Genomic DNA, 13481 nt, shown 5'->3' with positions numbered 1-13481 from the left:
TCCAAGCTGATTCCACTCTTGAAATATCAATGCCAGAGTTGGCGAACCTTTTTACGTACGCGTGCCAAAATTTCCCAAATAATATCTTTCAACTGTCTTGACGTGCCGAGCAGTTATTCATGGGGAAAAACATGGTTTTTAAGAATCCTATTAAAGTTTAAAAATTACAATTGAGTACCTGAGATTCTATCTTTCACCGTGTTTCTAGCCGAAGGTCTTTTATTTTTTAAATAATTTTTCATTGTTTTCAAAATTTTAAGAGATTGGGTCACACATTTCAGTTCACCAATTTTAAAACTGTTTGCCAGAATTACTAATACTAGCTCCACCAAGTTTTTGTTTCTTATTTGGTACAGCCATTTTTGTAGGTAGAAATGAAATGGTTTGTTACCGTTTTACTTAGTTTGGTTTTTATGCACAAATTGACACGAGAATTGCTCCGATCAGGTGAGGAATTCTCTTATTACAGTAGTCCAAAAATCGATCAAAATCAGAGGTTCGTGGCGCGGTTTTCCCCGCCGCCTGATCATGTCAGTGCGGATAATACTATGTGTGCCGCATAAAGCCTAACTATGAAGCCTAAGGACCGACCTATGCAATTAGATATTTATATTAAATGTAATTCTTCTTGAAGAGTATTTGCTTATTTTTTTTATATACAATGCGATCTGTCATTTATGCATGAATTTCGTAAATTTAGGTAAAAATACTATGGAATTCTACAAAATAAATGCTAGTCTCAATTCACTTAGTAAGTTTGAATCACTGTAGATATATTTTTTTAAGTTAATGAATGAATGAGGTTAATCACAGAACAGACTAATATAATTTATTCCGATAGGCTATACCCAATACACTTCATTTTGAAGATGTGAGTGTCCTATGAAAATGAAACACATAGCTGTGTTGCAACCTTCAAATACACCAATATTGAATGAGCATCAGTGCACAAACCGAGAGCAGTTGTCAGAACGAAGGACCAGCTTAGAATGACGTATCCAGTTTATCCCATATTTGAGATCGGCGGCCTGTTACTCCACACTCATATTTCAGTTCCCACTATTTTTGAGTTCCCTGAAGTTGATGCATAGGTACTGTACTATAAATAGTGAAAAAAATACATAATATAAAGTGGATTTGGTAAAATTTTGTTGCATAATATAAATTATCCAAATAAAAAACAAATAACCTGTATTAAATTGAACTTTATTCACTTATAATTTCAAAATGCTGAAATTTATATAGGTATATCCGTGAAACAATATTTTATTCTATACATATTGAAAAAATCTAAACATTACAATAAATGCAAAATCTTCATATATATTTGACTCATCTACTCAATTAAGGCGAGAATATCCAGGTTGGTGAGCGATGACTGTCTTAAACACCAATGATGGTAAAAATTCATTAAAGCCAATTAAATAATCAATCATAGGCCATTGTCATATCTTTGATATTACTCAATTAAGACTAGTTTACATTTCATTAAAAAAAACTAAGTATAGTATGTAATATTGTTATAAAGCACAGTAGGCTGATTTGGATATTCAAGTACACACATAATTGAATCATCTGGAATCAAAGGTAGACATATCCCATACATATTAATATGTGGGATAGTTCTACCTTTGAGGCCAGACGACTCGATTAACTCAGCCTGAACAGTTATTACCATTATTGGCGGTGGCATAGTTACTGATGTGCGTAGTAGCCACTGAACAACAATTTTCGTAATGTTTTAGGATATAATGTTATTGCATTGAATGTATTCAATCGAGTATCGCGGTAAGTAATAACCGTGATACATACTACATTTTACAAAATGAAAAATAACCAATACAATAAAATTCTTCCGACTACCTCATTAAATTTATTGACAGTAAATTTAATTCGATACGCTTTTAATTAACTCCAAGCACTTTTTGGATAGTAACCATACTTATTAGTACTTATAATTATCATAACAAAATAATAGCAATGAAAAACAAAATTTCAATGACATTTAAAAATTGAATGACAAAGAAAAATTTCAAATGGCAGACATTGTAGGTAATTTCATATAAGTTTAGTTTGGTAAAAATTCATGGAATATGTATTTATGTACATTGAAAATATGAGTACGTATTGGCAGCAATATTCAATGTGAATAGGAAAAGAAAAACTTTAGTGTAATTAATAATATATGAAATTATTGCATTTCACAAACTGTGATGAAATAATTAACACAGTATGCATCCAGAATGAACAATTTTAACACTGAGTTGTGTTAAAATCATTAACATTTCTGACAACAGGACAAGGTGATTGATACATAATCAGATAATGTTAGTATTATTCAATGTTTTACAAGAAACAAGAGAAAATTGATAATAGTAATTGTACATCAATGGGGGGGGTTCCGAATATGTCGTCAAATGCACATTTTTACAATTGAAATTATGACTGAAACGAGAAAATATTATTGTGAAATGCAGTCTTTTGTGTTTGTGAGCCATTTTGGTGGAAGGTATTTTAATCGAGTCCGACATCGTCACTGGAAGGAGGCTGCTTGTCGAATGCGGCATCAGCTGGTGCAGCACCACCCGGCGGGAAATTGGGCGATCCGCCGACTTTGGAAGCCAGTTTGTTGAGAATATTTGCGATCTTCGGGTTATTTTGGTATTTGAAAATGTTTGCCGGGTTGGCTGACGCATCCTTAAATGCTGCGGCTATCTCTGGGTCCTAGAGTAAAACAATAGTCAAAAAAAATACACTAAGAATGAAAATACCACTATGAATGCTGTTACTCTATAATACAGTATATTGTATGTAATAGAATTATATGGACCGCACAGAATAAAAAAAAAACAATATTTACATAATGAAAGATTACATTACATAGCCTATTATTCTGAATTCTCATGTACACGATTATCCACAGAAATTTTATTATGACTACATCCTCTTCCGTATAATCAAGATTCTACTGCAGAATGTATCTAATATTCATAAGTATGCATTCTTAAGGAGGGACATGCTCAGCGTAGGTCAAAATGGAGCTTTTGTTCTATTTTCAAAGCATAATCCTGGAAATACCTTAAACGTTGTAGATAATCTATTTATATAATTTTGAAGCCTTATTATCGTTTGAACACGTACCGTTTAAAATTTTTTTTTCGGTTAGGTACATGTTCAAACACGCGCATTAACATCATTTTACTCCCTACTTCAATTATAGTTTTCCAATTTATGGCTATGGCCGTATGTTGTAGCTTAACCACTGGGAATCCAAAAGAAATGGCGTATTTCAAAAAAAACACTATCTTATTCTTAGGTCAATAATTATTATAAAGCAATCATTATTCGTAGGATGTTTATCACACTTGAATGGTCAAAGACATAGCTTATAATGAGTATCTTTAGAATTATCTTCAAATGTGTTAATCTTGCCCATTTTTTGAATAATAAAATGCCTAATTCTTGGCAAATTTGGGATCACAGAGATAGTCAATATAATTTTTTATCGTAAATACTTCACTATAATAATGTCAATATAAATTATACTGATGGTTTTATAAATGCGTTTAAAAATTAATAAATGTAAAAAATCTTAACACCACTGCACATTTATGTACTAAAATATCACTATATTCTAAAACATTAGAGCGAGAGGTTTAAAAGAATACTATTTTATGTAATAAAAATACTTTATGCAGTCATCAAATGTTTAAAATAAATATAATGGATAATAAGGCTTCAAAATTATATAAATAGATTATCTACAACGTTTAAGGTATGTCCAGGATCATGCTTTGAAAATAGAAAAAAAGCTCTATTTTGACCCACGCTGAGCACATCCGCCCTTAACCCAAAACATTGGACATTCTTAAATTCACGTATATTGCAGCACATAAAATAGCAATATTGTAAGAGCTATTTGATTGAATCAACAGTAAGGTTATACCAATAATACATATTATACTAACTTGAAAAGCAGTCATGAGTTCAGGATCGTTGAAGAATCCCATAGCGTCAGCCATATTGAAGGGCATTCCTCCCTGTCCAGCAGCAGTGTCGTCCCCGAATCCTTGAGGGAACTGGGCATTGGCGTTAGCTTCCGTGGAATCTTTAGTAGGTTTTGCGCTTGCTGCTGCGCTGTGAGCTGCTTTTGCCTCATGGTAGCGCCTCAATTTTTCTTTATGCTGCAGAAACGAGAGTAATCATTGTTATTGTGATAAACAATGAATATCATTTCCAATAAGAATCCTAAAGTGTATTTTGATGTATATCATAAGCAAATTAGTATTTTCGCTCCAAAGCGAAGCAAATGGGTCTCCACCGTTGACGATAAAGGGGCCATGTAAACAGGCCTGCTCATAATAATTCCATTCTTTTGTAAACGGATGAATGTGTTTGATAAATGAATTCAAGCTACGTTGCAATATGGGCACATATGGCAAATCCGAATTCATGTCTTAAAAATATTGCTGTCCTATTCTGCTAATGAGTTAGGGTAAAAGTATTACCAAGTATGTGGTTGAAAAATAGAGAGTGGCCATCAGTGAGTCGATGGACTCTGGAGTAAAGATTATATTAACAGTGTTTTATTTGAGGAATCGTGGTTCTCTTATCTCTTATGCCAAATTTGGTTCTTGTTACACATTGAAAACATTACTCTCGCTACAGTGAATTTTACCAGGTGTGAGAATCAAACCCAGACCTAAGGCTTCCGAGAGACACACTGGCAATATTTCACCGTGGGGCATAATAATTATGGATGTACATACAATGACTTCAATTTTCCATGAAGACTCAATACCGAAAAGTACTTAACTCTATTTATTAATAATAATTATTATCAAATGCAATTGATAATATTGTCAATAAAAAATTTTCAATATCACCTCTTTTTCTTCCTTGCGGCGCTGCTTGTTCAACGCGTGCGTTCTCAGTTTGTCAGCGTTTGGAGTCACCTCGGCTAACCATTCTTGTGCCTGCTCATCATAATCTATTTTACAAGACTCTCTCAGATCAGCTGCGGCTTGTTCAAAGTTACCTAGAAGTCTGTATGTATACAAAAAATTAATATTACAGTTAAAATTATCTAACCTAGATTTAAAAAAAAAAATACTCTATTGAAGTGACCAGATAAGCCCATCTGGCTTGGTGGCTATTAGATTCATATTAGATTAACAAACATTTCGTGTCTATCTAAAAATGCCGTATCTTGTTGAAAGATTCACAAAAATCAATGAATTATATTTATCATCTAAGGATAAAAAGTAAACACTTTCAATGCGAGTTAAAATATTTTCACTGACTTATAAGTTTCAATCTTGAATCTCAGCTGTGGAGCAAAATATAACAATTTCCCAAAAGCAATATAATAGTATTATACTGTAGAAAGGAAAAAGGAGGTAACCCTCAGTATTTTCAAAATAGGTTTTATTGGATACATAACATTGAATATGACTAAATACACGCTGTATCCAACGGATAATAGTATTATACTGTAGAAAGGAAAAAGGAGGTAACCCTCAGTATTTTCAAAATAGGTTTTATTGGATACATAACATTGAATATGACTAAATACACGCTGTATCCAACGGATATTAGCTGCAAATGCCAAATTATTATCTAAATTTGTTTAAAGTGAAGTGGGAAAAAAAACTTAACCATCGTTTTTATTGGATTTTCTCTAATTACCACAAATAATTAATATCAGATTGGGAACATAAAACACCAAAATACAGTAAAACCTTGTTAATACGAATTCCACGGGACCGAAAATCGAAAAAAAATTCAAATAACGAAATATGAAATGTTTGGGAGAAAAATATTAAAATTTTGATTTTTTTTTTGATTTTCATTAATTTTGTTTACGATCATAGATGTGCCTACCAAATTTCCGATACAATTCCTTCCTTCCTCCTTATTACCTTCATAAAATAAGTAATTTATGTTGTTTTAAGGAAAGTCTGTCACAATTTTCAATGACTGGGTCATGAAATAGTGTACTTTATTACGATTTATTGAATATTTTTATATGCGAGGACTCCGAAATCATTTCGAATTACAAAATTCGAATTAAAGATATGGTTTTATATGAAAATAATGTTCAAGGGACTTTTTTTTAAGGAAATTTCGAATTATGGTGAATTTAGAATTATCAAAGAGGTTTTACTGTAATTATCTTCATGCACTTAAGGTATTTGCTAGGTCTTCTCTGTCACCTTTTTTGTGAAGAATGACAATGCTGGCATTTTTCCATACCTCTGGGACATCCTCTTTGCATATGCAGGCTGTGAACAATTGTGCAAGTACTTCATTTGCATCCTTTCCTGCTTTTTTGAGGATATCTATCGTTAAACCGTCTTCCCCGGGGGCTTTCCCACTTTTCATGTAATTTAAAGCATGGGTTACTTCCCAGGATGTAATTTCGGGAGTATGGTCTTCCGAATTTCCATTTCTCTGAAGATCTAAGTCTATAGTCGTATTGTCAGTGTCATCACTGTAGAGATCGCTGTAGAACTCTTCAACTCGGCTTAACAAGTGTTCCCAGTTTCTGACGATAGAACCATCTTTTGCTTTTAGTGCTGTGATTTGACGTTTTCCTATCGACAAGCATTGCTTGTTTTTGTTTAAACTTCTGCCTGCTTTCACAATTGCTTGTATGAGGTTTACATTGAATTTACGAAGGTCTTCTCTAATCTTCCTTCGGAGGGTTTTGCAAAGTGATGAAAACTCCATATCGTTTTGTGCCTGTCTATCGCTCTTGGTTTTCCTTCTCTGCTCCATAAGATTCAATGTTGCCTTCGAAAGCTTGGTGGAAGGTGTAACTTCTGAGCTTTTTACGCCTGTTTTTTCTGCACATTGTAGAATAATATTCGTTATATCCTCCGCGTTGGATAGGGAAACGGTTTCGTTCTCATCTAAGAAAGCCGATAGTGCATTTTTGAGTTCAAGTCTACTCCCTATTCTCTACAAGACGTTCACAAAAATTCTCTCAAACCGTCTGCAAAATGTACTAGACGAGAACCAACCGAGAGAACAAGCCGGATTTAGAGGAGGATACAGCACTATGGACCATATCCAAGTCGTCAGAGAAATCATAGAGCGGTACCAGGAATACAAACTGCCACTATGCATGGGTTTTATAGACTATGAGAAGGCGTTTGATTCGATAAAGAAATGTTCAATACTCGACGCACTCAGAAAACAAGGAATCCCTGGACGCTATATAAATATTTTCAATAATATATACAGTAGCGGAACAGCATCTGTAAATCTCCATAAACCATCGCGCAGATTTCCTATCAGCAAAGGAGTCCGACAAGGTGATACAATCTCACCTAAACTATTTACAGCTACCCTTGAAGACTTATTCAGGCAACTTGACTGGAATGACAAAGGGATCCCCATAAATGGAGAATACCTGAATCATCTGCGCTTTGCCGATGACATAGTAATTTTCTCGCAAGACTCAGAAGACCTCCAAAGCAGAATGCAGGAACTCGCTGAAGTTAGCAACAAAGTAGGTTTGAAAATAAATGTAACAAAGACGAAAGTCATGTTCAACTGCTTTGCAGGCCAAAAAGAGATCCTCATCAATGGCACTCAGCTCGAACAGGTGAAAAGCTACATCTATCTGGGACAACAAGTATCTATAGATGGATGTATATTTGATGAAATTGTTCGCAGAGTAAAGCTAGGCTGGAGTGCTTTTGGCCGCCTGAATAATGTCTTCAAAAGTGACCTTCCACTGTGCCTAAAGCGCAAAGTGTTCAACCAGTGTGTGCTTCGCGTGATGACATATGCGTGTGAAACATGGAACCTAAGTAAAAGAGAGATCCAGAAACTTAGAGTAGCACAACGTGGTATGGAGAGGTGCATGCTGGGCATAACGCGAAAGGACAAAAAGAGGAATGAGTGGATAAGGAAGCAGACAAGGGTTTGCGATGTAATAGAGTTTATTAAAAGCCTTAAATGGAGATGGGCTGGACACATAGCTCGAAGAAGAGACAATCGTTGGACAAATCTAGTCATCCAGTGGTATCCAAGAAGTACAAAACGTCCACAAGGTAGACCTAGAAGCCGCTGGATCGATGAAATGATAAAGTTCTGTGGAAGTACGTGGCAACGCAATGCACAGGACCGAGAGAAGTGGAAGCAACTTGAAGAGGCCTTCATCCAGCAGTGGATAGATTCAGGCTGATGATGATGATGATGATGATGACTTAAGGTATATGCATATTTTAATTTTGACCGAAAACCATAACAAATACGTTTTTGTGCGTCCTGTAAAATTTGATTTCTGTGGGTTACATCCTTTTTCCTTTCTACAGTATTACTATATACCTGTGTGCTCGTCCACGGAATTTGTAAGCAGTTGCGCTGTCACAGTTCAATTCCAAAGCACGAGTACAATCCTTGATGCACGCATTCGGTTTACTCAGTTTTAGTTGGACCTAAAGAAATTGATTCCAATAAATATTTAATTCATAAATACATAAATTATTTATTAAGCAACAGAAATCAGGATTGATAAGTAGTACAAATGTATAATGGTCAAACAGTAATTATAGAAAAACATACCTACATACGTACCTACCTTTATATTTTACGAAATTACATTCAACAAAAATTTGCGTTCTATGACATGCCATAATACCTATGTCACAAATAAATGACTTATGTGGTATAATATGAATGAGCTTGTTACCTGTCCCCTTTTAGAGAACAGCAGTGCGCTAGTAGGGTTCAAGAGAATGGCCTCAGTGTACATTTTTAGTGAGTCTTCAAACTCCTGGTCGGAGAAATGTTTCATAGCTGCCGAGCGTTTCTCATCCGACTGATCGATTTCATCTTCTGTAGAAATCTTTTTGGAATCGCCCATCACCTGTGCGTCATCACTTTTATCGCCATCGATGACACCTAAAAAATTAAAACAATAGTAATGAAAAAACTCTATACAGAAGACAGTATCCGATGGATGCGGGTTCGAATCTCCCCTGGCACTATTTTTTCAAATTGGTATGTTTCTGAGGTGTTCCTGAATTATGTATGTTCAATAAAGAATGTTACATTCTTAAATCTAGTGAATCATTCATTGAATAAAAAAAAGTTTATTATTATGATTATTCATAAAAATGAAAACTGAGTCGAAGGCGATGTCTTTACCTACCAGAGGCACCTAGCGGAAAAATACGAAGCTTGCAATTTGAGATATTTTTTTTCATAATTCACAATTACAACCATGTTAATTTTTACATATTTATTGTATCTGAAAACATTAAAAACATTAAAAAGAAAAATATTTTTTATTTTAAGTCAAAGATAAACTTTGTTGAATTGGACCCCATCTTATTATTACATATATTTTATGGTCATATTTATTATTAAAATTAGTTTATTAAGTTTTCTAAGCATCGCCTAGGAGATTTAAGTCTTAAGAGAATTAAGGTCTAAGAGACCATTTCAAGTTATACACATTTATATTTTTTATAAAAATCGATATTTTTTAATCCTTAAAATCTTTTTAATGTTTTCAGATACATATTTATTAATTAATACAGTTGAAATTATAAATTATCAAAAAAAATTCTCAAATTGCAAGCTTCGTATTTTTCCGCTAGGTTCTCTGTTGGCATATAGGATCCCCTTTAATATGAAATTGATAAAAGATTAATAAAAATATATTTGCAACCTTCCATATCGAGTTCAACTTCGGACTCTGGATCTGATTCATCGCTTGAAAATTCAGGCTTAGGGACTTTTTCCGGTGGAGGTTTCCTAAAAATATGAACAAAAAATTTAAAGGGAGGCTTGGGACCATTATCCAACAGAAATATTATGTCACAAGCCATCAAAACAAAGAGACAAAAAATGCATCATCGCGCCCATGACAACAGTCAACAAACTCCTTGTAACTGTCGAGAAATATGAGCATTTTAACGAGAGAAGCACCTGTGCAGAGGGCACTAACAAAACCGACAGAAAAAAACAATTGCCAACACGTCAGAAAAAAACACCCAGTACTGCAAACAAGTCAACGAGTGTAATTTTATTTTGCACGCACAAATATGAGAGGATCGCCGTCAGAACCTGAATAACCGTCACCGAAAAATGAAGGCATTCATAGAAAAGCCTGTGCCGAAGATTACAAATTTGAACAGACGGTCTTGAGGAAGAATATGTAAATGTTTCAACACACAGCCATACATTCAGTTTATGATGAGGTACTGCCCTAGAGGAAAAATCAAGATGCCATGTCGCAAAGTCGACAGAGTAAACTGTGACATTCTAAATAATCTAAATCAAAAGAAAAGGCAGTCCGATAGATAAGCGAAAACGTTTTAAAACATAAATACTTGTTTTTGTCGTTTATTATGAGCCCTAGAATAATAATTAAAATAATGAAAAGATAAGTTAAAATAAACCAAAATTCCAAGTGTATAATATGCATTCGATAATTTGGTAGGTATATTTTTTTTGTGCCGCCTTCAATGTTTAAAAAGAAATAATAATACCAAGTTAAGATAAAATAGATTACAAAAATACATGAAAAGTGTTAAAAATAAGTGACGACCACAGCTGAAATGTACAAACAAGACCACTACTGTAATAAAACAGATAAACTAATATAACTAATCAACCAAAATAATGATGACATAAGGTGGGTTGCACATATAAACTCCACACAACTGCAACACGTTAACTATGTTGGCATTTAAAAAAAAAACAATTTGAATTGTTATACAGGTGCACGTTATATTAATTTTCGAATATACAGTGGTCGATAATACTATTGCTTTAAAATAGAAATCAAAGTAATTCATAAAAAACCGAAAATAGTGAGATTTTCATAACAAATCGAAATGAAAACAAATATTTTTTTTCATTGATTTTTTTTCTTGACATCAAAAATAATATATTAATATAATTTTCATCATTAGAGTTTCGATATGTTTTAATATATTATTGATATTAAGTCTTTACGCGCCAGGTGCATGGCCATTAGATTTAATACTTTCACTGCTAACGAGTTAATTACTACATTTAATTATCATGCTAATTGATACACGCCAGGCGTGTCTTTAGCAGTGATCGTATTGTGGTAATTAACTGGCCAGAATGGAATGTGTTACATAATTTTTTTTTTTTTAGTTTATAATTTAAAAGCATTCAAAACAAGACATGTTCTGTGTACTATAATTATTTCAAAATACAGTACACTCTCAGTAATCCGCCGCTCGATTATCCGACAACTACTATAATCCGCCGTTATTTTAACTAGTTGAAAGCACAAAATCAAGCTCTATAATTCGCCGGTATTCCATTGTCAACTTTAGTAGTCCGCCGCGTACAAGTATACAACGCAGATTTCATCTTTTGGAAACTTCTCCTTCGTAAAACGTACGTTCATCGCGAATAAAATAATGTACCAGGGAGGAAAGTGCTCAAGGACTATATAGGAAAGGATAATATAGGAAAGCCAGGAATCCTAAGCCATTCAAGAATATCTGCCTCACTGAACAACTGGTTGTGTCAAGTGATTTACTGTTTAATATTATTTAGTTAATAAACTTAGTTTATAAATATGTATAATTTAGTAAATTTTGATTATAAATAAAACCGTAATTTGCTAGTACAAAAGGTACTGTCAGCAGTAAATCCATTCACGTGTAAATGGGGTATTAAAACCAGAATTAAAAAGTTGAAGTGAAATGGTAGATGAAATAATCAATTAATGTAGACATAGCTTTGGGTAGGTTATTTTTTCATAATAATATTTTGAATTATCAGTGATACACACTGTTACCACTATACTATCGTGTTCTACGATTTTGGTCTGTGTACTGTGTGCCGCAGAGGTGGCCATGAGCTTTTATAATATTTTTTTTACGAAAACAGTTTATTCCATGTAGACAATTAAAATAAATACCTTTTTTTGTCTGCGCATCGGCTTTTCGATCCAATAATCGTTGATTGAAAATATGAAAATTTCATACATTTTGATGCATTATCACAAACTAAGATTACGAGGTAATATTAGGTTGGGGTAGGTTAGATTAGGTTAGGTCTAAAAAGAAAGTTGTAAAATTTCATGGCCACCTCTGCGGCACATTTACCTTGCATACTATTTTATTATAAATTTGAAAACCGGAAAATATGACAAAAAAAATCATTCACTGCTCAGAACATACAGAATTTGGATTCTACCTTTCTTCAGCCATCTTTAATAAAAGATAATATTCATAATAATTACATTTCTCACACCCAATTTAAGCCAAGCGATATTTCAATTGTGAATCTTGGCAGAAATATGCTATCGCTTTGCTATAATATAATACATATGACGATTCAGATCTACTGATATATTAAAATTGAACAGAAAGCAAAACCAACTTTGACGCCGGTTTGAACTTACGGTTGTCCCGCGTTCGTCGGAGGCGCAGTGGGTGCAGGTTTGGATGTGGGGGCTGGAATACTTCCGCCGCAAGAGACGATAAAGTCCTTGAAGAATTGTAAGCTTGGATGGTTTAATATCATAGGCGAAGCCTGGCACATCTTTATGAAACCTTTGAGCTGTTCTAATTGAGCTATCTGCTCATCGCTGATCGGCAAATCCATTTGGTCAATTTTTGGCTAAAATCTGAAAAACACAAATAATCCAAAGTATGACTCGGGTAATCTTATTTTTCATATATCTTTTTTGAAATTGACCTTTAGAAAGTGCATTATCATCAAACAGATTTACCTCAAACGCGAAATCAAATCCCAAAACTCCAATCCTGCTTCCACAATATGGCGATGCGGTTTTGTTTTTACAATAATAATAATGTAAATTTTGACATTTCTAGATTATTCGATATTGTGTTTACTTAACCAAACTCTGAATATTAAAACACACTCTATACTTGAACAAAAATATCTTCATGCACTTTTACTTCAATTTCTTTGTGAAATAAAATAATTATATTGCATATATTTATTTCTTTCATTTTTAATTAACCGTTTCGTTTGACTAAATGAGATAAAAATCAATTCTTTTAATTTTGCGGTCATTATTTTTGGTCAATCTTTGTTTGAAAATAATATATACCTATCAAAGACATTGCACGGTGCCTATCAAAGAGATTGGTGCCTACCATATAAATATATGCCTACAAACAAATGACATTAATATGGACGAAGCATCTGGGAAAAAAATGACACTCACTTTATTTGTCGGGTCTGCCGAATGGCATAATCTGTTCTAACGCCATTACAATAAATGTGATATTGCTATAAATTCCCGAAACTTTTTGTCGAGTCTGCCCAAAGAGATTGGACTCCTCCCCAGAGGAAGCACACAAATGTCAGTGTGTACTCGTTTTGTGAGAGAAAGTTCTATTTCTCTGAAATTAGGTACAATTTGCGGCAAATGGGCCATACTCGGACATAAAAACGCCCCACTGAGTATTTTTTTATCAACACAAGCTTTCAACCAATTTATG

At 33.7% G+C, this 13481-nt stretch overlaps 1 protein-coding gene across 1 annotated transcript; it reads right to left on the bottom strand.

Moving 5' to 3' along the window:
* Window positions 1–1187: 1187 nt before the first annotated feature.
* On the bottom strand, window positions 1188–12791 carry LOC147078456 (putative protein FAM10A4). Its single transcript, XM_085959702.1, has 8 exons — window positions 12743–12791; window positions 12413–12637; window positions 9689–9774; window positions 8705–8916; window positions 8341–8450; window positions 4887–5046; window positions 3969–4184; window positions 1188–2724 (listed from the first exon to the last, which is right to left on the bottom strand). The coding sequence occupies exons 2-8, from the start codon at window positions 12613–12615 to the stop codon at window positions 2515–2517; spliced, it is 1197 nt and encodes a 398-aa protein (XP_085815828.1). The 5' UTR covers window positions 12616–12637; window positions 12743–12791; the 3' UTR covers window positions 1188–2514.
* Between the last annotated feature and the right edge of the window lie 690 nt (window positions 12792–13481).

The sequence above is a fragment of the Rhyacophila brunnea genome, unplaced genomic scaffold, assembly GCF_057557595.1.
Source record: "Rhyacophila brunnea isolate RB1 unplaced genomic scaffold, BYU_Rbru_1.0 scaffold_11, whole genome shotgun sequence".
NCBI lineage: Eukaryota > Metazoa > Arthropoda > Insecta > Trichoptera > Rhyacophilidae > Rhyacophila > Rhyacophila brunnea.
Note: the sequence above shows the minus strand (reverse complement) of the source record. Positions and strands in the feature narration are given on the sequence as shown.

Coding starts and splice junctions, on each gene's coding strand:
- LOC147078456 (XM_085959702.1), bottom strand. CDS start 12,615: ATGGATTTGCCGATCAGCGATGAGCAGATAGCTCAATTAGAACAGCTC. Junction 8,917..9,688: donor AGTTGAACTCGATATGGAAG/GTTGCAAATATA, acceptor TTAATTTTTTAG/GTGTCATCGATGGCGATAAA. Junction 8,451..8,704: donor TGTTCTCTAAAAGGGGACAG/GTAACAAGCTCA, acceptor CAATTTCTTTAG/GTCCAACTAAAACTGAGTAA.